Raw genomic sequence first — 23,185 nt, forward strand, 5'->3', positions numbered from 1 at the left:
TGTGGACACGGGAATATCGCAAAAATTTTATCGGTCTATTGGATGATTCTTCGAGAACCTCTCTGTCAAATTGAACGAACTTATTTTCTGCTATTCCACAAGAGCCCTTTTTGCACGAGTAAGGCTTCGCTGACTGATATGGCGAAGAAAAATCGAACCTGTAAGACTTGAACTCCATCGCGGTTTATCTCACTTGTGAATGGACGATAAATAAGCAGACTCGGAGGCTGGTCTAGGAGGGAACATGGACCAACAAATCCAGCTCGATTTAATTCTAGTTTCACAGAGTTCTTTGTTTAACTGGTTCGGGTACTTCAATTTTACAATTTGGCCTGTAAATACTTGATTATGAATATTTCTATAATCAAGAATTTACAGGCCAAATTGTCTGAAGGAAAGAAGCAAATAGCGACTTAAGACATAACCACCACTATTTTGTCCTTTTAGAGAGAAATAAAATACGGCCTGTCCTATTAAATAGTATTCGCCCCTTTTTGACCTTTTCATTACCAACGTATTCTGGGTATAATCGAGTTTAACAATTAAATTACAAGAAGACTGAGATAATTTTAAACATATCGGTGAAGCAAAGAGAAATGAACCGATAAGCAATGCGCGCGCGTTCATTGCAGGTTATCACGCGCGTTCGTTGCGGCTTGTGCTTTGCCAAAAACTAAACGAAAATTCCAGCGGAAGATGGTAGAAACAATGTTCTATGATATTTAGCGGTAAAAAGTTAGATATCACTTGTTCGTATCCACGAAATGATCGCGTGACTCGCGAGTAATTGTCGCGACACACGCAACATATTTGACCAACGGGGGTGCATTTTAGAGCAATTCGATATCACTCCTTTCGGCTTCCGGGCCTCACCGCCCACCAAATGCGCGACGGGCAACCTTTTTGTATTTGTCGTCGCGGCGAGATTTTATCACAAATCCATCTATCACGGCCCGTGTTTAAAGACCTTTTAGCCGCAAATTGCTTCGAATTAAACACAATAACGCTGAGAGCTCGACAGGCATATTCAAAATCTTTCTCTCACTCTGGGAGATATTGCGTTTTGTTTACAACGAACCTTGAGAATAAATTATCGCCCCGGGAGGCTAGCTGTCAACTGCTGAGCATTCAGTCAACACAAAGTTATTAATTTGGCGGGAGGTAGGCTGGCCGAGCCAATGGTTTCAAAGCATTGCGGCTTCTCGGAAGTGCTGTTGCGATCTTCTTACACATGTAAAAAAAACAAACTGTTCTTTAGCTCATCGGCGCGTTGCTAGATGTATATCAAATGCGACAGGTATAAATTTTTCTGCTTGACAGCAGTAAGAGACCGAATATTAAAAATTTTCCCATTTCCTGTCTTGGTTTGACGACCACCTGGGAACAAGCGCGCAGAAATGTATATCACCAGAGTTTCACTTGCAGGTTGTTCACCGGTCCTTTCTAACCGGTTTAAGAAAGAGTCGGATTTTTTCTGCTCTCTTCCCATCCAGAGTGCCATTATTGTGTGATCGTGGCAGAACTAACGCACGGTGTATTTTGGATGAACAAAGCTCAAAGGCAAAAGTATCTTCTCTCCATTATAGCAACGAGCAAGTTAGATCCCCTCAGTTATCGAGTTCTATGAGATAAAACATGAACGTCTCCTCTGCCACGCAGTTTTCACATTTTTGTGCGTTCTTTGTTTGATTTAAACTCCTCATCCGACAGATTGATATTAAAGTATCTTTGTTTTGTTTTAAAACAAAAGAAATTCATCGATAAAAGGAACTTTAAAAATGCCGTCCTCGATAGCCGCACTTTTAAATATTTCATAACTGGTGCGTTTTTCAAGCTCAATTATTGTTCTCAGCTAAACCAGAAACGTGATATGTGAGGAGTGCGCGAAGCATGACGGCTTGCCCCTCGCTGTGACACAGTGTTGGCGACGGCGTTATCGCACGATTGGCAAAGAATTTGACTTAATAGTGACTTTATCTATTTTGCAGACTCAATGTTCCATATCCTTTCCATGCTTAGTTTTACAAATTGTTTACAGTGAACTTTAAAACCGATATTGTTACGCTAAACTTAAAGTTCAGCTTACATATAGGAAACGGAAATTAAAAAAAAGAATGAAAACAAAACACTTTCCGGCCGGTTAACAGTTTTGGCATTTTATAAGACAAGGATGTCGAAAATAAAACTGTCGTCTTTGCGAACTTTTTAATGTTTTCAACGTTGACAGATTTTTAAATTTTTTTTTTTTTTTACATTCACCTGACTGCCTCGAATTATTATGGAAACGTGAGGGGATTGTAGCTTACACTTTTTTAACCTTTTGATGTGTAAATGAAATCAAGGCCTGACGTAAATTCAATTCTGCTTAGTACACGAGCCAAAATCCAGCTTTTCAACTCTCTGATTAACAAGTACAGTCGAACCTGTATTAAGCAGCTCCGCATTAAGCGGTCGCCTTATATTAAGCAGTTAGTTATCAAAGTCCCAAATTTGATTTCTATAATAACTGACATTTTCACCTTTATAAAGCGGTCGCAGTTACCCTTCACGAAGTCCCAACGGGCTTCATATTTGTTTTCCACCTGTCTAGAACGGTCATTGACAACAGAACCACTCAAATATTACTAAAAATAATCTTTCAAGTAATTTTGAATCCATGTTTCTCTCCCAAAAACTGAGTAAGTAGTTCTATGCGCGATGTACATTAGTGGTCAATTATGGTATAAGGTGGCGTTGTAAATATTTTTTTTAATAATACCCCTAATCTGTGAAAACTTTAACAAACGGTCAACCTGTTTTAAACGTTCACCGCGCCATTTCCCGTAGTGAGCGCTTAATAAAGGTTCGATTGTAATTTCTCCACGCAATCTTCATCCAGCTATAGGGCTTTATCTTGATATAATATCAAGGTTTTTTTACCAAATTTTTAAGGGTCAACAGAGCTAAATGTTCTATTTTCGAATTCTTTATCCCTTCTTGTCCATAAACCTTTAACTTCCAGGATATCCCAGGGATGACCGGTATGTCATTTCTCTTTACAATATCAAAACAGTGTCAAGCAAACAGGTGACGAGGAGAGTGGTGAGAAATATCAAGTAGGGAACATTGTTTCAAGTCGTTTTTTTTTTATTATTATTATTTTTTTTATTAGATTCATGCAAATTAGTAAATATATATGACTAGCTGACGCAATAGCCTGACCAAGACAATCAATAAACTGAATTATACATGCATTTGATTGGTTCTAGTGACGATCTACTGGTGGCCAGACGTCACTGTGTGCAACTCTTTGCTTCTCAGTGCCGCACAGTAGCCTGGGATCTATTTGTTAAATATAACGAATGAGCAGAAGTCCTCAATGGTGACGTCATCTAGGTGTCTGTACTCCAATGGATCATAGTTGAGAACCAATCATACTGCTTGTACAATGGGGTAATTTAGTATTATCAAAGAGTTGATAGCGGAAATTGACAACCGTAAGCAGTTTAAAGCCTGATATTTCGGGCGTTAGCCCTTCGTCAGAGCGATTGACGAAGGGCTTACAACGTTTACTATCGCGTTTCGTTTTAGTTACTGAACGTCCAAGATTAGAAGGAATGTGATTTCTCGACGCAAGTGGCGAAAACAATAAATTAAACATGTTGAAATTTCAATCAGAGATTTAATGTTCCTCAGTGTTTTGAATCAGAGAACTCAAACTTCCTCCGTTCCTGTCATTAATTTTCATGAATAGAAAAAATAACAAACCTTTAACCCGCATGGGGATCCAGTAAACAAATGGTTTTTGTAAAGGAAAACAGATTCAGTTGCGGAAATACGCTGTTGGAATCAAGAATGTGTAGTCAGAGACAACAATTTGAACTGTGGGCAGTGGCTAAAATAGTCCGGCTAGGAGGTTTAAAAACGTTTTTTGAGTCCGTTTGTTAATTTTTATGGACTAAGCTTTCATTATATACAATTAGTGATGAAACAAACCGTTTAAAGGAAGACAAACAAGAACATACAAACACACTAAAACCACGAGGCACAGTATTGGAGGAGGGGAGGAAGTGGGAGGAAGGTGGGGCACTTTGAAATCTCACAGAAACTCAAGGTTTACTAAATCACTGTGAACTTTAAGGTTTTAAAAGAAATTTATCAAATTTTAAAGTTCACCTTTAGCAATCTGTATTTGTATATTACTTTAAGGTCTTCATCAATGTTAATCAAAATTTGAAAACTGTACTTCATGTGTAAGCAAGCATGATATACAAATCCTGCGCACAGGCAAAAGACTTTAATTGGTCAGCGGTTCTGCCTGAGAAAGGTAAAACTACGGTATTTATACAAGGTATAAACTGAAATTGGGAAATCTTTTAAAGGCAGAAGTTATTCGTCATGGAAATTGCTCATTTCAAGCACAAATTAGATGCGGAAAGTATCGAAGAAAGCATCAAGCCCATTCTAAGGCAGTTGAGACCAGATTGGAACATCAACGAAGTCAAATTCAAACAGTTCAATGATGGAATCAGTAACATGCTCGTGGGCTGCAATATGCCGAGTCTTGCTCCCGGCGAGATGATCCTTTTCCGATTGTTCGGGAATAAAACCGAGCTTTTTATAGATCGGGAAAAAGAGCTGGAAACCTTTCAGATTTTGCACTCTAAGGGCTACGGACCCCCTGTCTACGGGACTTTGGAGAATGGTCTGTCGTACGGATTTTTGGAGGGGGATGTTCTCGACACCGATATGATTGCGGACCCGCATATATCTTCACTATGTGCTCGTCACGCAGCTCAGTTACACGCAATCAAAATTGATCACGAGAATTCCAAACATAGAGCAGAACCAATGCTTTTCAATGGAATGATGAAATACTTGAATCTTCTTCCCGAAAAGTTTGAAGACCCGGAGAAAAACGAAAGGTAAGGGGAAGGGAGGGAAGAGGGTCCTGTGTGGGGGTAGTACAGGAGAAAGTTTTCTCCCTGTCTCTCTCTCTCTGTCTGTCTCTCTCTCTGTCTGTCTCTCTCTTCACCACCTGATAGCCGTGAAAATAAAATCATCTCGTATTTTAAGTGAATTCTTACAAGCTATAGAAATATTCAATTCCAAAGTGAAAGATTATTAAACAGGGTAATTAGATGATATTTGATTGTCACCCAATGATTTAACAATCAGTTTTGGAAAAAACCATTCCTCCTCTTGTGCTGATCAGGGTTCCAAAAAAAACATTGTTCCTCCTTCTGTGCTGATCAGGGTTCCAAACAAAATATTGTTCCTCTTGCTGTGGTGATCAGGGTTCTAAAAAAGCATCATTCCTTCTTGTGTCTACCATAGTTCCAAAAACACATCATTCCTCCTCTTGTGCTGATCAAGGTTTCAAAACACCTGACGTCCAAATGCCTCACTTTAGTCTTCATTGGATAATCTAATGTTCAAACCCAGTCGAAATTCATTATCAACATAAGGAGATAAAATTTGCATCCACACATGGTCATGCAATATCTCTTTTATTTCCTTTGTTATTTATATTTCAATGTTTCTCTGTAAAGGTTTGAACAGCAAGCTCCCAGCAAAGCTAAATTAAAGGAGGAGGTTGAAAGCCTCAAGAGTGTTTTACTAAAACACAAATGTCCTGTGGTGTTCTGTCATAATGACATGCTCTGTAAAAATTTACTTTACAATAAAGATAAAGGTGGGCCAAAATTGAACTGTTGGATTTTTTATGGTTTATAAATTAACACTGTCTTGATTGTACTTATTTTCATGAAGGCTCTTTGTCAGAAGGAAAAGTGCAAATTAGATATGCTTGGTAACCATGCATGCTTAAAATGGTTAGAAAGAACACAATTTTCAAGGAACATAAGAATATTCAAGGTTACATACCTGTAGCTTCATCTAAACTAGAGAGGGGCTGAGAGCATTTTTGGACAGTTACGTAAACTCAAGATACAGCAGAGGGTTTGTATAATTTTGGAGAATTCTCCCAACTCCCTAAGTGTTAAGACGAGGCTATGACGAAAGACCTTTTTTACTTTTACAAAGCATTGCAAAAAAATAAGTGTAATGGAAGTACAGGGTTGAAGTGAAGAAGTTAGGCAGCTGGCTGAAATTTCAAGTGAGGTGGCAAAGATAGCATTTTCAATTTTGAACAGTTTTGTATTACCTCAGAAGTGATCGTTGTACTTTATCAAGTGATCGCCAGCCAAAATCCATTTTGGACTTTGATTTTATATTTATTTATATGTAATTTAATTTTACTTATTGCAGATATTATTCTTAGTATTGATTATGAGTATGCCAGCATGAACTTCTTGCCTTTCGACATAGGAAATCACTTCTGTGAATATGCAGGTATGTTACATGTGACCTCCACAACAGGGTATTTCAAAACATGCCAGTGACCACCAGAATTCCTCTGGCCACTTGATGGTGTGTTGCTGGTTACTCTGGTCAAAATAATCACCTTTTGGCCCTCAATGAACTTCTCACAGCCACCTACTTTTGCCGAGTCTGACACCTACTTCTGCAATCAAAACATTTTGAAACCCCTGTGTAACCAGTATTTAACCATAGGGATCTGATGTATGATTCCCCTTTTGTAATTGCTATGCATTTTCCTGTAAAGTACCGTAAACATCCATGTATAAGCCGCACTTTTTTTCACAAAATTGAAGCCAAAAATCAAGGGTGCAGCTTATCCATGGCTACATCTGTGTTTGGAGTTCTCAAAACCTAATTAATATTCATAAAACTTCTTATGTCGCTTTCTATAGACTTGATAAATGTGAAAGATAGCCACAACTTCTATGTTGGTGTTTCGAAACCTTGATTGTTTGTAGCAATACAACTCTACTGAAATTTCCAACTGTATAGTTTTTATTTTTTTCCAAATTCTGCACTTCCAAATTGGGGGTGCGGTTCATCTAAGGATGCGGCTTATACATGGACATTTATGGTAGTTGTTTTCCAATTTGTTTTTGACAAATCTTCACCATACGATATATTTTTATTAATTTGATGGCAATGTATTTCACCAGTGAAGGACCCTTCACTCATGGTGGCTAATTTCTCCTTACAAAATAAAGCCCTTGCTTGTTAAACAAATTCTCCTTCTTAGAAGCTTAGGAAATGTATAAAGAACAGTATGAAGAATATGCATACTGATGTTGGTGTAAAGGGTTAATGAAAACTCTGACATTGTAATTTTTTTAATCTTCACAAGGAGTGGATGAGGTTGATTACAATTTATATCCCAAAAGAGAACATCAGTTAAAATGGATTGCTGTTTATCTTGAAGAAGCTGCAAGATTAAGAGGTATGAATAACTTGTAGCAAACTCAGTGTAGATGTTCTTAAGAATTTAATTTATTTATCTTTTCCACATTTTTTTAATGCCAAATTTTTAAATAATTCTTTGGATGTTAGTTCAAGATGCAAGATGTGTGTAGTGTAGGTATGATAAACTATACCTTTCTTGTTACTGGTCACAATTAATGCGCACACATTCTGTAGGTATTAATAATTCCATATTTAAAAATATGATCATTTTATTCAATGTGTTTTGTTGCCCTGGCAGCCAAGCTTTATTATCATAATGCCAATTCTTAGGATTAATATTTGTGAACTGTTCGCAATATTCACATATAATTTGGGTGTTATGTTCCACATCTTGCCTTTCTTAAATTACTATTATTAATATCACTTGGGGTGTTAAAATTATATTTTCTCCCAAGTTAAATCAGCTGGATCAGTTTGGAACAGTAACAGCACTTTTACATGCACTTCACCACATCATTGTTTGTCTGAGTATTGTCGACAATAATCTTATGAAAAAGTAACAATTGAGAATTATAGAAAGTGTTGGGGTTCTTTTATATACTCAACAGTTTTCCTCTTTTTGTTTCAAATTAGGTGAGACAAATCCTAAAATTTCTGATGCAGAAATAGAAAAGCTGTATGTGCAAGCCAATCACTTTGCTCTGGTAGGTTAAATTACTGTAGTCAAATGACTTACGTGTCTCTTTTGTTAGTTACAGGGGCAAGTTTCTAAGTAAAAGAAACTATGGTGCTGCATCAGAGGGGATAACACAAGACAACTATCACCTTTAGAAACCCTTTAACTGTGTCCAATACACGTAATCAGCTAAGTTGATACAACCAAATTATATTTTGTGGTAAGGGGGGTAAGTTTCTAAAGAAACTGTGGCGCTGCGTGGGTGGGAGAGTATAGCAAGGTAATTTCGTGTTAACAACTGAGCTGAAAACATACATTAGCCACTGTGAAGTGTTTGAAGGTTAATGTTTCGAGCATTAGCCCTTCGTCAGAGTGATTGGAAGAATTTTGGGTTGTATGTGGGTTTATATGCAGAAAATGGAGCTACGCTTTTGGTGGGAATACAATGAGATGAATAAATAAGATGAATGAAACGTGCTCATTATTGATACTGTGAGGAAAATTAAATTTTGTGGTAAGTTTCCAACACATCATTGCAAGGTTCTTGAATGGATGAACACTTGATTTCTGTTTGAGAAAGTCTTTTTTAGAGTGGAAATTATTATTAAATGAAATATTTAATAAAAGTGCACTTAAAATATATTAAAGTTCACATGACAACCAGGTGGACAATCAGACATGGTTTGATGCTACTCTGGTTTACATATTTAGTGAATGTAACTGAAGAATTTACAATTCATAGACCCTATCCTTATTAGGATACACATGAGAGCTTAGTTGTTTTTTTGATCAATGTTCTAGCAGTATTTCCTCACCTTCTCTTCTTGATTGCTTTGCAGGCAGCTCATTTCTATTGGTCATTGTGGGCCTTGGTGCAAGCACACTTCTCAGCTATTGACTTTGATTTCTTAGTGTAAGTTACATTTTAGAAAATTAGGAGTATAAGACTTAGCAATTGAAACATAAAAAAATTTCCACCTGACGACTTAAGTCATTAAAACAAATAGAACTAATTAGGGAGCTAAGTATGCATCAACTCTGGCCCTGGAATCAAGCAAGGGGCCAGAAGACTTGTGTTACCCATACAATTTGCATTTATCTACTTAGCCTTAGTTTCCTTCAAGTAACATGAAAACTTTACTTGGCTCATGCTGGAATGAGTACAATGTCTTGACTTTCACTGATTTGCCTTGTGTTGCCATCTTTTTGCACATTAACCCCTTTCTTTTGTTTTGTGTAGGTATGGAATAACTCGTTTTAATGAGTATTTCAGAAGAAAAGAGGAGTTCTTGGCATTGTCTTATGATTAGTGACCAAGATCAACAAATGTCTCTTGATAAAGTAGCAATATTGTTAGTAAATTAGTTTACTCGTAGGAAGCACAACTTTTAAGGCTGTGTTGTATTAGTGGTCAATCCTTGGCTGTAAGAAAAATCCTTGTAATAAGCATGAATTTATCATAAATGGTTTAGTACTATCTTACAATCTGAGCAACTTTTGATCAAAGATTCTGATTCTTATCATCTCAAGGGAATAAGACATACATATTTATAAGTAATATGCTACAAAATAAAAGTGGATATTTTTTTATTATCAGGTAACATCTGCACCAAACCAGGATGACTAATAATTATAGGCATTTCCTGAGTAACAACTGTGTTAAGTTGATACCAAGCAGTTTTATTTTCATGTGCTGGTCACAACATAAAATCATTATCAAACGTTTTTGTTGTTAATAAATTAGGGGTATGATTATAGTAGTACTTTGTCAGGAAGAGGAAGAAGTGGATCAAATCTAAGATAAAACTTGTCCGTGAAAGCTTAGATCTGTGGTACTAATACAGTCTGAATAAAAAAAATTATAAACTCAAACAATTGGCTTTTGCTTCCTAGTACTATTAAGTTGTTGATAAATGTTGATAAAGTAGAAAGGAAAAAAAATTAATAGAAAGAAACAAGACATGGCCTATCTTCTTTGTAATGAGCCAGTGATAACCCCCAAAATTGTGTTCATGAAATATGTACGTACTGGGCATAAAACCCAGACATTTTTTTTTCTTTCAATCCCACATGATGTGCTGCACCACTGACTACTCCACTTGTCTTAGAAGTAAGCAATATAGCTAACAATCATTTTTATTGGGGTTTGTGTTATATCTTAAGGCCTAACAACCAGAAAACCAAGTTGTTATCATGAAAAGAAAAGGACAGAGAATTTAATACCATTTCACTTCAACTTTAAACCTTAAAAAGTAAGGATACTAACAAAATGTTGGAGCTAGCTACTTGACTACCCAACACAGGTTGCCAGTTTGTTGTCAATCACTTCAGATTTAGTTGATAAAAAAAATAAATTTTTCCACTAGCCATGGCAACCAAAACAGTTGTGAATTGGAGCTCAGTGTTCTTTTAGGTGTAAACTGTTCACTTTAAGTGTGTTTATTGACTGCCTCCCTCTCCTTGTTGCTCTGGTTGCTGGGATGTGAGCATCATTAACACAACAACAGGTACTATGTACATCCACTGCAATAATAAGGGATTTGAATATTTAGGTGAACAAATATTTCTGACCAGGGTTCCTGGTACTTGTAACTCCTCAAAAGATTCCAAAATCAAATGACTTGCGATGAGTTATCTGATATTTCCATGTCTTCCTAATTGTCTGTCACTGTTCACAACAAAACTACTTGCACAAACATGTAGCTTGATTCCCCCAAAGATTTAAGTGGATTGGAGAGACCATGCTTATCTATCAGTAGTATCCTGATATAACCTTAAAACAAACCTTTCTTACATACAATAAGATGTTCATATGTAAGAACAAGAAATATTAGTGTATATACCACACAGGTGAATAGCTCTTCAGCTGGTTCTGATTGACTAGTTCAGAAGTGATTACCAATTCACTTCTGACCAGCTCATGTCATGAGGATGGGACATAAAAAAAGATTCTGTGTTTTCATATGGAATCCTACCTCAAACCTTCAGATTAGCACTCTGACACTACCACTAACCTACAAAGACTCTATACTACTAGGATCAGCAGCATCAAAAGTGTCATTTTTATATATAGAATACAATACATAGTAGAATTCTTTGTATGTCAGAGCTTAATTCATAATGAAAAAGAGATGTTTTGTGCATTGTCAAAAACATTGTGCAAAAAAAAAAAACTTACATATTTTGCCAGAAAAGATCTGTTGTCCTGTGTCTGTCCCGCTGCTTTGTCTCGTTTTTCCTTCTCTAGTTTCTGAATGTAAGTCGCTGTTTCAGGACTAGTAAACAAATGAAACATTATTACACATGTACAACTGAGCAATTCTTTCCAGCTTCTCTGGGAACTTTCTAATTGTATGTTAAACACTTTTGCCCCAAGTAGTATTGGGGGATAAAACATAGCATAGCACTGTTACAGTGTAACAATAATTACAAATGCCCTCTTAACTCATATCTAGAGTTTTAAATTCACACTTACAGTTGTCCTGTTCCCTGGAGCATGACTACAACAGATGTGTTAAAGCTAGATGGCAGGCTCATTCCATCCTTTAAGGACAAACAAACACAAAAAGAATGTATTATTGGTAAAACATATGGTATGTAACATAACAAACCCAAATGAATAAAAACACTAGAGTTTCTCCAAGGGGGGAGGGAAAGGAGGAAGAAGAATCAAAGAGATGAGGGTGGGGTTGGGTTATTAACCCTTTAACTCCCAGATCAAATTTGTAATTCTCCTTAAAGTCAACCTTACAATTTGTATAATGTTAGTTCAGAGAATTTAGTATTGGATCAACTAATTATCCTCAAATTGAAATTTTTCTTTATTCTCATCACCTATCTGGTTGATATTGTTTTAATATCGCAAGGAGAAATTCTATCTTGGTCACTCATGGGAGTTGAAGGGTTAAAGAAGGGGCCTATAAAAAAGGGAGGCTTATTAGAACCTTCAAGAACAGGGCTGCATTGGCTCATCATTGCATTCATGGTAGTTTTGGATGAGGATGACAACAGTTCGTGGACAAGTTACTAAATATATGGCCTCCAACCTTGCTTGTTCCGATTTGTAATAAAATTAAGGTTCATAATGTTTTAAACTTAAAATACATACAAAAAAAAAACTACAATGGGTAATGGGACAAAAAAACTGAAGACAAACCAAGTTGAGTGTCTTTGCTTCACAGCTACCATCAGGGACAATTAATCCAACCCCATACAAGTGTCCTGTAACAAAAACAAAAGTTGTGTTAAGTCTGAGTTCAAGAGGTTCTTATCTGGCTTATGTGCAGTTTCCTTTGATGGTGGGATCTTTTACAATAGTTACTGCATATTCTTTATGTACTTTTTCTATTTGGTTATTTTGAGAATTTTCACTGTCTTCGCATTAGAATTTTCACTATTTTTATGAATTTCAATATTGTGATGGCTGTGATCTACCCACCTGCATTGTCAAGAGACAGAGTTATAGTCTCTGTGAGTCTTGATGTAAACAGCGCACACTGCAGTTGAAAGGTAGAGAAACAATACCCAATCAGAGGTAGTTTTAAAAGTTGGATTACTTGATCATGTTTGCTAATATAACCAAGAAGATAAATGTAAAAACCTTGTTGTCTTGCCTACAACAAACTTTCACTTGGTAAATACAAATATCAACTACATCAATTTATAGATCAATGCCAAAATTTAAGGCCATTATCAGCACTGGTTAAGCACTGGTTCCTAAATTAAGACTTACAGCTTTGACAAATGTTGTAACACTGTTATCTAAATCATCACTGCTTTCTGCAGACTTGGGCTGTAACCGTATTCTATAGTAACCATTAGTTGATGCTAAATCCTGCATTACAAGGGAGAGAAAAAGAATTAAAAGTTGCAGTAAAAGTTGATCTCTGTTTCTCATTCAAACTAAAAGCTACCTAAGTCAAGCCTTTCAAAACTGTAAATCTCAAGACAAGCCTAACTGGCATAGCTACTAAAAACGAAATGAATATATTAAGTGACTGCATAAATGCAACTGCTTTTTGATGTGCCGCTACTGTAGTTGATTAAAGGTAAACCTGAGACAAAAAGCCAAATCAGTTCTCTTTAGTAGTTTCCTGGTTCTGTGCTCATTTATTATTGAGGGTGTGGGGGGAAGAGGGGATGGGAATGGAGAAGGCACTGTAAATGAAAATAAAGTAACTTGGCCAAGAATGCAATTGCTCAAGAATCTACCACAGTCTATTGTGGGGTTGTATTACCTTTCAAAAGCTGCACTTTAACGCTACAGTTGAGACTTTTCATGTTCCTATGCATGGGTCTGCATGCGCAGTTAAGTTGACTTTAGTTAATAAAGCTAACAGCCAGCATTCATAGTAAACAGCCATAACCCTAACCACTTGAAAATAATTATTATTGGATACCCTTAGGTTGTTCACATCTTCAAATGAGAGTGCTTCCTGCTCTGAAAATATTCCACTGGAACTCTTAAGACTCTTGACATGAATGGTTCCCCTACAGACAAAATAAAATAAACAAACAGTTCTGTACATGAAGTTTTGAAGCCAGAAAGCTGAGGCTTACACTTGAGGGACAAAAAATACTCAATTTGCAAGAATAAATATAATTTTAAAAATATATGATATGGTTTTGATTGAACAAGGATCTTTGGGATGACCTGGACTAAATGCAGCCTGGATTGGCCGCATGGGGTCTTGTATCCTCTCCTGCCTCAGGACTATTCAGAGTAACACATAACAGCTGTATTTCTTTAACTTTATGGAAGTAATGGCACACGACCTAAAACATGCATGGCTTCTTGGAATATTTGCTTACCTTGGCTTAAAAACTGCATTTGTTCCTGAGGAATGAAAGAAAATGTCAATTACTTGATAATCCACTCATGCTAAAAAAAAAACCGCATGCACATGCACACTCACGCCGGTCATGTGGATACACCGTACCAATCATGATGCATTATAAAAATGTTGAAGAACCACTTGAAATAAAATAAGCTTATTTGCAATTTTTGAAGTATTTACCTTCGGTCAGACAGTGCTCTAAGGTGAAAACCAACTCGTCTCCACGAGACTCCACACATACCACCTTCAAAAAATTAAACAAGGTTACAGCTGTTCGGTTAATATGGGAATACAATTTATCATAGTTTTTCCTCGTTCATCCTTGAAATAGCCTCATCTCAGGCCGATTTTAAATGAAAAATTTTGAAGAATTCTTTACCATTTTAAAGGATATTTGAAGAAACAGTAAAAGAGGAGAGAGGAAAAAATTCTGTTTTCTGTCCGCCATCTTGAAACTCTCGGAGTATGGTAACCGCAGTGGAGCAAGACTGGGGTATAACTTAAATTTAAGATGGCGGACGCACCAAGTAAGCGTGTGCCTAACCTTTGTTGTTCAATGCAAGTAACTTGTTACTTCGGCAAGTGGAGCCCCTACTCTTTTTAGTAGCTAATGCTGTTAAGTATTGCTCATACCGTACAGGCATAAGAGATGGAAAAAGAAAGTAGCGTCCTTAAACACGAGATAAAACGCGCCAAGTTGTTCGAAGTGCAACGACTCGTGCGAAGAATGAGGCAATTAGGAAATAAGAAGGGAACGGAAGCTCAGTTAAAAAAGAACCGACGAAAGATCGAAAGGTTTGAAAAGGAGCTAGAGTTTCTGAAGGACACTACAGTGGCTGAAATAATCCGTCGAGTCACCAACGATAAGAGTGAAACTGAGCGTGTTGCTGATCGTGTGCTCGAAGACCATGTTGAAGATTCACTTACAGACATTGATCTTCAGAGAAGAGCCATGGACAGGATCGTTAACTCCACGAAACTTCACAAATCTCTAGAAGGAATATCTGCTAATAAACAACAGTCAGTACGATTTGAAAAAAGAAGTAGCAAAAACAAAAAGAAACCTAAGACTGTTGGAGAAAAAGTTGCTGTCACATGGAATGAAAAGTCAGTTTCTGGTAACACTCAAGCGAAAGAATACGAAGGTAATGAAAACAGCGATACAGAAACAGAAAAGGCAACGATGCAAAAAAGACTGAAAGCTTTAAAGAAAAAACCAACAACGAATAAACTTGTTCCAGCTAAAAAGCCTCAGCTTAAAGAAATTTTAGATCAAGATGACTCCTTTGTATCTGGCTCAGACGTAAGTGGAAGTGACTCCGGAGAGGATACTGATGGTATTTCTTATCCAGACTTGAAACCTAAAGGTTTAGGGTCCTGTTTCGTTCAATCTATGTCGGGTGTGAAGGATGATGAGAAGATACTCTTGAAGGAAAAAAGCACTTCAGGAAATAAGAAAGCAAGAAAAGCTGATAAGACAGTTAAGAAGAACCGCAAAGGACAGCGTGCACGGCAGCAAATGTGGGAAAAGGTACATGGAAAGAGTGCAAAGCATTTGGTAGAGAGAGCAAAAGAATACACTTCAAAGGATAATAATGAAATAAAGAAGTTGAAATCAAATAATGTGAAATCGCAGCAGCCTACCAAACAGACAAAGAAGGAAGAAATTCTGCATCCGTCGTGGCAAGCTATGAAAAGAAGGAGGTTACAAGAAACTATGAAGGTTGAATTTAAAGGAGAGAAGATAAGATTTGACGATTCAGAGTGAACTTAATTAACAAATGCTTGTATGTTGCGCTTAGATTTTTTCTCTGATTCTTGATGTTTAATAACAGATAGATAGATATTAAAGCAAAGGGAAAAAACTGAGTCAATGAGAGATTGTCACGACATCATTCAACGATAGCTGTAAGTCATGACTTTTGTAACTTGAAAAAAAATAGCCTAAATTTCACAAGTTTTTCAGCTGGAGCCTACTTGTGACACAAATAGTCCTCATCATTACCACAGGAAATGGAGAGAGACCAGTGTGGAGAATTTTAGGGTTTAAAGGAGTAAATGTTCCATGTTCTGCTTTTTCACTTTTTGAGTCACTTTTTTGTTTTCTTTTTTTTCTGCTGAATAGCATCATTCTCAAAGTTTGCATTGAGTTAAAGGTTGTTTTGCATGTTGCAAATATAACTAGAAATATTCTGACATACATTGAAGATACCAAACATTAGCACCAACTCTTTACCTCAAAATACTTTCTTGATAGTGTAATGATTAGTTATTTGGTAAACTGGAACCCAGCCTTTGGACAACAATGCACCTCTTTTTGTTAGAGCTGATAATTTGATGTTTTATTAAGGCTATCTCCCCAATCAAATAATTTTCTTTTTACTTGTGAAAAATCAATTTAATATGCTGATCATAGGTGAAAGTGAAACATGAAAAATCAATATGCTTCAATATTGACAGTTGTTGTCAAGGCATCAGGATGTGATTTCTCCAGTACAAAAATTTGAAGGACTGGAGAAGGAAGAAGAACTTGATTTCCGGAGGCAGTTATCAGTTAATTTATGACCTCTGGTCCAATACAACAGAAGAATGTTATTTCAACCAAATGCACCTTGAGCATGGCAAACAAACAATGATTATTTTTTTTATGTGGATCACTAGAAATTGTATGGCAGTCTTGCATTGCATCACTACCAAAGGTGTAGTCAAGTTGGAGAGAGATCCTTATCTGTATGTAACCCCTAACTACCGTTTGTTGAGAAAAAAGTAGTGATGTAATATATAATGAGGGAAGAATCTAGTTTAGGACCTCCTGACAAGAATTTCAGCTCATGCCATTGATAATATTCTTAAGGTCATGACCTGAAGGTTAAATGCCTTTCAGCTAAGTGAGTCGGACAAAAACCGCTTGTATCGCCTCATGAATCAAGCTGGATAAACGGCTAATGGAATTCCTTTGTAACGGAACTATAAAACACAAGCTGCTGTACTTACACTTGATTATTGCGTATCGTGTCGTCCTGTGAATCACCAGTAACGATAAAATTTGATTTAAAAGAAAACAAGTCGAAGGCGTCATGAGATTTATTGTTGAAGGGGTACGACCCGAGTAGTCTATTTCGGTACTACGTGAAGCAGAAGACGATCCAATTTAAATTAAAATGTGCGGAGAAACAAATGAAAAAAAATTGGAAAAAGCCCATGAAACTGAAGGAACCACTACTAACTGGACATTAGGAGAAATTTCCCACCTTTCAATGCATACGCGCAAGGGAAAAGCGCGGGAAGATGTTTGTAGCCGCGTTTCGCCTTACTTATTGTGCTCTGTTGTGCTGCAGAGCTTAGAAAAAGCAGGAAAAATGTTTCAGGTAAGTCAAGCTCTTTTTAATATATTTCATGTAAAAGTTATGGTACATAAATGTTTCGCCCTTACATACTTCTCAGTGTCAGAAGGCTACATTCTCCTATTTAGTTAATTAACAAGTTTTCTTGGTTCAGTTACCTTGCTAAAGGACGCTACAGTTCAGTGTGCAACCGGGCTGTCTCTTGACGCACTTATGATTTATATCTTAAGAATAAAGTTCAGGCAATCAGTGAGTTAAGACTGAAAAATAGTGAGATCGTGATTATTATGAGGTTCGAGAGTTTGTCCACGAAAATGCTTATTCGTGGGTAATATTCCTATTACTGTCCTATTCCTCGTTTATTTACTTGCCCCCCTTAATTTAGTTATTAGCAATAAGTGATCGTTGATATTTTGTTCGAGAAAAACTTCGTTTGCAACGAGATGGTTGTTCAAGCTCTCATGAACTTCTTCAATGATATTTCACAAAAGTGAGAATGAACTAAACCCTAAAAGTCGCTTACATTAGTAAAAAATTATTACAATAGACGAGCCGCCCTGGTATGTCAGCTACTAAATTACGGCTAATGGCTAACTGACTGGAAATGGTTCTTTGTCTTTATGCCTGTTTCTGAATCCAAGTAGAAAAGAAAAAACTAAAAACTCTGTCAGTTTTATTGTAATAGGTCATTTTTGCCAAGCCTGGCCATTTTTCCTTATAAATGACTTTCCAGGCACATCAGACTGTTCTTCAGCTTCAGCTACAACGTTCACAAACACACCTGTGTCACTTGCATTGTGATTTTGATCACGAAACAAAGGTACTAAAGTTATGGACGTGCTTGGCATATCATCTACTAAAACCACCTTACTGCCTAACATGGTATTCTTTGTTTCTTTGAAATCTGTGCGGCTCGAGATGGGCTGCACATCGTTCTCGCGTATACGAAACATCTTTTTGAAGGTTCGTTGGAACTGCGGGTTCATGACGCCGTATATGAAGGGATTCGTGAGGCTACTGCAGAACACGAAGTAGTAGGCAAATAAGTGGGCCCATCGTGGACTCTCTCCTCCAAACACTTCAATGAAACCCATGACGGAGAGAGGCGTCCAACAGGTCATGTAAACACAAACCACCACAAATGAAGTCTTGAGGACTTTATTCTCCGTTTTCTCACCAGATTTGTGGGCAAGGTCGCTTTTTATGTTACTCTTGGCTGCGTGTCCCTGCATTCTCTCCCCACTTGCTTTTACTGTTTTGTAGATGGTGTAATAACACCACGTTATAACCGCAGCTGCCAAGAAAATGGTCATAACGCAAAGGGTTATGATAAAAGAAACATCGGGTAGGTTCCAAACACACGTGCAGTCGGCGAACAAAGCGTGATATTCAATCTTTCCCCATCCGTACAGCTGTGGTGTTGTGGCGATAATGGGGCCCAGCCACGTAAGAAAAATAATGATGTAGGTGATTTTTTTCGTAGAAAAGTACTTTATATAAAGGTTCCGCCTAACTATGTTGAAGTAACGGTTAAAAGCGATGCCTGTCATGGTAAACAGCGACGCGATTCCAAATATCAACTGTGTCAGTCCCACAAGCTGGCAAAGAGCATGACCGAATATCCAGCGTCCATTGCGGAGACTGATAATCCAAAAGGGCATGTGCAGGGCTGCCATGAAGATGTCGGTAAAAGCCAAGTTTTCGACCAGTATATTGGTAATTGTGTTGAGCCTTTGATCATAGTGGATGGCAATCACCACCAAAATGTTTCCTGTGACAGCCACTAGGCACATTAGTACCCCTAGGGACACTTCGAACCATACTTGCAGTTGCGAGCGGCCAAAAATATCTTCTTCCGAGTTTTCTGCGTCGGAGTGGAATAGAGTGAGGTTATTACTCATTTCTAAGAGAAGAAAAAATTCATAAAGGAACTTGAATTGAATAAACCAGCAGGAAAGGATAAAATGCGGTTCCATGCAACGAATATGTCTAAAATTCCTAACAAAAGGGATCGAGGTTGAGTTCAGAATTCATTTCCTCGACTAAACTTTGTAAATAGCGAAGTAATTAGCCTCCGGTTAATTGTTTTTTATACCTTATTTCTTTATTGTTCAATATTTCTGAGTCTTACCAGTATCCATATTTGGACAGAGGTTTAAAGCGGAATACAGTTGATGCTACAATACGAGGAAATCCTTTAGTTTGCTTGTCAACCATAAAAAACCCTAGTGGAGCCCTGTCTGATACATATTTGTTTAACACGATAATTTTATCCTCGTTTTTTTTTTTTTACTTAAATAATTAATTGATTAAGCTATCACGAGGCAGCTCAAAATGGCTCTTTCAATGGCGATGACGACGAGCTCAGTAAGAGTATGTTATATTCAGTTTCAGCAACTGAGTTGTCTTTTGTAGAAAAGTGAGCTGTGTTACTGTTGAGAATAAAAGAGATATTTATTGCTTATGAATCAATATTTCATCGTTAAATAAACGATTCTCACAATTTAGTAAAATCAAACAAACATAAGGATGACAAGAGCTGTCAGTCGGTTATTCCAAAGTCTCATTAAATATCCCTGCGGCCGCATTGGGTTAAGAAAACAAAATCTAATTGCAATGTTAAAATTAGCCGCAAAACAAAATTTGATATCTTCACGTGACTGCCATTCTTGTTTCATTTTTTCAATTATTCTGGTGGCACTGAAAAACCCTCAAAGAGAACATTCTTCCTTTCATCTTTCCGACCTCAGTAATCATGAAAACTCATTACTTTTGCTTGCGTCCGTAAGGGAAAGAAAGCTAATTAATTTAGGCCTTTATTTGTTTTAGCTAAGTAAAATTTGTCAGAATCGTCAGTTCGATCCATAAAATTTAGCGAGATTGTTCATTGAATTGCGATTTCATCAAATAAAACACACCACTTAAAATTTTCAGGAGGTAAAATGGTTCAAGATAAACATTAATAAGATAGATGGATTTTTAAGCACTGAGGCCACCGACCGCAAAGAAACGTTTAAGGTACATTAGGTAGATAAAATGAATCTTATTCTGGCAACGATTCAAAATAGGTTAGAAAGGGCATTTCTTACAAGCAAGTGAAGCATTTCTTGTTTGATAATAAGGGCATTTTATGTTTGATAATAAAGCTGTATAAACATGAAGAAAGAAACTTAACTTGCAACTTCGAGGATTTTCAGCGCGCAAGTCATCTATTGGTGCGGTGACTCCTTCGTTTTGACATGGTTCATTTACACACTCCTACTTCGAATTTCTTTCCTTTTCTTCAACTCTTCACCTTCAACCACTTGGCGCATTCTGGATTCTCTCGATGGCCAAATTAAATCCAACACTATCAACATTAGCCAGCGTTGATTTGTTTTTTTCTTTTTTTTTTTTGGTTTTTTTTTTTTTGCCGTTTGGTTTATTTCCCACAGTGGTTTACTCGGAAGAAAATGTAATTTCCAAGACAAAGTGTGAATTTGGGTGTACGTCAAGCAAATAATCGACTGTTTAAATGTTTCTAACAGTGTGGTGTAACCAAAAATATTCCTTTACTTGCCAAAAACGAAAGTTTCGTTTTTAATTTTTATTTCCATTTTACTTCATTTCTTTTTTGATAAATTTCTATATCTCGTTTCTGAGAAATCATGAGTTTAGCTAAATTGAACACAGTTGAATGGATGTATTTCAGCGACATTTTATGTTAAGGTGCGTCCAGACTATTTTCTGCCAATTATCTCAGACATCATAAAGAACTCTAAAAAACCTGGCCCTCCTAGAGAAAGAGAAATTTTGGCCTCTAGCCAGAATGTAAAGGAAAGAATCAGGCATAATCACACTTTTTGCAATACAATAGATGGTAAACAAGGCCATATCATAATTTCAGATGAAACAAAAATTTAGTAATCTTAACCTGTTGCCTCCAAGATGTTGATGTGAAATTCAAGCGAAAAGGAAATAATGAATAAAATAAATGATTTCGTGAGTCATATCAGGAGAAACTGCTGTGTGTAACAAAAAGGTAATTTTAACGGAGTTTAAGGTTTAATATCAAATGTCTTCATTGAAAACTTTCGATAATTTAACCTAAGGAAAAGGCCAGTCTTCAATCGAAGAGGTGTACTCTCTTCTTTACGATCCTTTCCTTACCTGTTGAAATTATTTTGTCCCAAAATAGATCTTGACTATGACACGGTGAGGTTCAACGAAAGAACATAAATGTCTTCTATGTCAGCTAGGAATTTCAGTGCATTTAAAAACAATTTATGGGCGAAATTAAGAACGTTGTTGGGTTGACATGTCGAAGAAGTCTGAATATTAATTACTCAAGGCCTAAAGAGCCATTGGTTACAACACACCGCTTTGGCATTTTCGGACGTATTGTCAGTCAAATTCCATGCTAGTAGGCTTCGTCGCTGGGTTAAATTATCACATTCGCTCTGCACTCTGCAAATAAAGTATTGTACAGGTGGCACTTTCACAGAATCTTCCAATGAATTTTCTAGCCTTTCTAAAGATTGCAAGTATTTCTGAAGTGATTTGACATTACGTAGGTCGTAAAGAACAGAGTAGCGAATGTTTTCAAATTAGTGGGTCGGATTTAAATTTTCTTTGTTGTCTTTGTCACTTTTTTGAAAGTTATTTGCCCGCTGCTAAAATTGTTAATTGGAGAAGAGTTACTAGGGACTGTTCCAGACATAGAATGAGTTGCTCGGAATCAGATGACTCGGTATCAAAATAAACCAATGCGACACACGTTTTGTGGGTTGTCATTCGAATATTTTTCAAAATTTAAGCAGTGTGTGACCCGGACACTTTTTCTCAAGAAATTAAGACCTGCTTTTTCTTGTTTAATTATTCATACTACTTTACGCCTCCTTTATGTGATGATTTCACGTTCCTGGATGAATGCCATTTTTGCGACTTACTTAATCGTTTTGCATTTGAGGACAATGGGTTCATTTTCTTGATTGTACGTCAAGAGCTTAGAAAAACTTTAATTTAAAATGTTTAGTCACTAAATCTATGGTTGTGTCGAGAAAAGGGGAATTACTCAAGAAATATAATCCTACAATTCAGCCCAAAACGAGTCGGAACATAAACCCAACAAACACTTTGCTGAGAGATCTAGATATTCAAAATTATGCCAGTTCAGTGTTGAATTACCGGAATCAAAAAGAGATGTTTCTTAACTTACAAGTTATGATGAGGAGGTGAAGAATTCGCTTAACTGGGTCAAGTGTTTAACTTTCTGAAACAAGTTTTCTTTCAGCTAGAAGAAAATTGCAAAGTATTCCGGCAATCAGCAAAGATGAAAGAGAATTAAGAATGAAACTATAAAAAATATCTGTTCTATGGCTTATAAATGTGTCATTAGAATAAATTGATGAAAGAAAACAGCACGCCCGGGAATAGGATATGATGAGTTAAAACGAAAAAAGATTCCGTTGTAGATACTACCTACAATATAACTCATTTTTTTATTGTTTAATACTACATCAATAGGAAGGACACGTACCATTCCTTGCTTCCATGGTAGATATTAATTTTCCGATGTTTCCTTCTTAGTCACTCTCCATAGCAATCTTATAAAGCATACTGAAGCAATGTACATAATAATATTGCTGCAAGGTAGATGGATTGGTCAGCGACGGATTCTCGAACCAAACCTCAGACTGTGCTAGCTGATACTGACTCTAAGAGATCTAGAAAAAATTTTCCCATAGAGTTTTTAATTGTTCTAAAACGGAGTAAAAAAATAGCCTAATTTCTTGGTTTTCTGATTGTTCATCACAATTGTTTGCATTGTAGACCTAAATTATGGTGCCTTTTCGGCTTTATTTTATGTATTACTTAGACTACCAGATAATCTTTGCAAAACTCCCTTGCTACAAAAAGGTCTTAAGGTTAGTGTTTGGATTATTGTTAAATCTTCCTTAAACTCTAGGAATCACTTGTCAGATCAAAGTTTTCCTGTTTCGAAATATCTCATACTTCGTTTAAACCGCCACTGCAGCTTTGTTATTAATATTTGCACATCTCCGTAACAATATCCTGGAACTAATATC

The 23,185-nt window shown here is 36.7% G+C and overlaps 4 protein-coding genes across 4 annotated transcripts; 2 read left to right on the top strand and 2 right to left on the bottom strand.

The window, feature by feature from the left end:
* The first annotated feature begins 3,124 nt into the window (after positions 1–3,124).
* On the top strand, positions 3,125–9,808 carry LOC113667708 (putative ethanolamine kinase). Its single transcript, XM_089184700.1, has 7 exons — positions 3,125–4,904; positions 5,532–5,674; positions 6,250–6,333; positions 7,205–7,297; positions 7,894–7,964; positions 8,776–8,849; positions 9,177–9,808. Exons 1-7 carry the CDS (start codon positions 4,378–4,380, stop codon positions 9,244–9,246), a joined length of 1,062 nt encoding a protein of 353 aa, XP_089040826.1. The 5' UTR covers positions 3,125–4,377; the 3' UTR covers positions 9,247–9,808.
* On the bottom strand, positions 9,507–14,246 carry LOC113667707 (ER membrane protein complex subunit 10). Its single transcript, XM_027183560.2, has 10 exons — positions 14,153–14,246; positions 13,954–14,017; positions 13,748–13,772; positions 13,336–13,426; positions 12,669–12,770; positions 12,375–12,432; positions 12,093–12,157; positions 11,412–11,479; positions 11,115–11,211; positions 9,507–10,459 (listed from the first exon to the last, which is right to left on the bottom strand). The coding sequence occupies exons 1-10, from the start codon at positions 14,219–14,221 to the stop codon at positions 10,376–10,378; spliced, it is 723 nt and encodes a 240-aa protein (XP_027039361.2). The 5' UTR covers positions 14,222–14,246; the 3' UTR covers positions 9,507–10,375.
* A 17-nt stretch (positions 14,247–14,263) lies between these two features.
* On the top strand, positions 14,264–16,835 carry LOC113667736 (uncharacterized). Its single transcript, XM_027183593.2, has one exon. It carries the CDS (start codon positions 14,423–14,425, stop codon positions 15,539–15,541), a length of 1,119 nt encoding a protein of 372 aa, XP_027039394.2. The 5' UTR covers positions 14,264–14,422; the 3' UTR covers positions 15,542–16,835.
* A 300-nt stretch (positions 16,836–17,135) lies between these two features.
* LOC113667735 (melatonin receptor type 1B-B) lies at positions 17,136–19,237 on the bottom strand. The gene has a single exon (XM_027183592.2). The coding sequence runs from the start codon at positions 19,091–19,093 to the stop codon at positions 17,804–17,806; it is 1,290 nt and encodes a 429-aa protein (XP_027039393.2). The 5' UTR covers positions 19,094–19,237; the 3' UTR covers positions 17,136–17,803.
* Between the last annotated feature and the right edge of the window lie 3,948 nt (positions 19,238–23,185).

The sequence above is a fragment of the Pocillopora damicornis genome, chromosome 10 (assembly GCF_964200805.1).
Source record: "Pocillopora damicornis chromosome 10, jaPocDami1.2, whole genome shotgun sequence".
Classification (NCBI taxonomy): Eukaryota; Metazoa; Cnidaria; class Anthozoa; order Scleractinia; family Pocilloporidae; genus Pocillopora; species Pocillopora damicornis.

Excerpts from the sequence above, each read along its gene's own strand:
- LOC113667708 (XM_089184700.1), top strand. The coding sequence starts at position 4,378 with ATGGAAATTGCTCATTTCAAGCACAAATTAGATGCGGAAAGTATCGAA. Across the intron at positions 4,905-5,531 it reads GACCCGGAGAAAAACGAAAG|GTTTGAACAGCAAGCTCCCA; the intron begins GTAAGGGGAAGG and ends TTCTCTGTAAAG. Across the intron at positions 5,675-6,249 it reads ACTTTACAATAAAGATAAAG|ATATTATTCTTAGTATTGAT; the intron begins GTGGGCCAAAAT and ends TACTTATTGCAG.
- LOC113667707 (XM_027183560.2), bottom strand. The coding sequence starts at position 14,221 with ATGGCGGACAGAAAACAGAATTTTTTCCTCTCTCCTCTTTTACTGTTT. Across the intron at positions 13,427-13,747 it reads AATGCAGTTTTTAAGCCAAG|GGGAACCATTCATGTCAAGA; the intron begins GTAAGCAAATAT and ends TTTTGTCTGTAG. Across the intron at positions 12,158-12,374 it reads TCTGTCTCTTGACAATGCAG|GACACTTGTATGGGGTTGGA; the intron begins GTGGGTAGATCA and ends TTTTTGTTACAG.
- LOC113667736 (XM_027183593.2), top strand. The coding sequence starts at position 14,423 with ATGGAAAAAGAAAGTAGCGTCCTTAAACACGAGATAAAACGCGCCAAG.
- LOC113667735 (XM_027183592.2), bottom strand. The coding sequence starts at position 19,093 with ATGGAACCGCATTTTATCCTTTCCTGCTGGTTTATTCAATTCAAGTTC.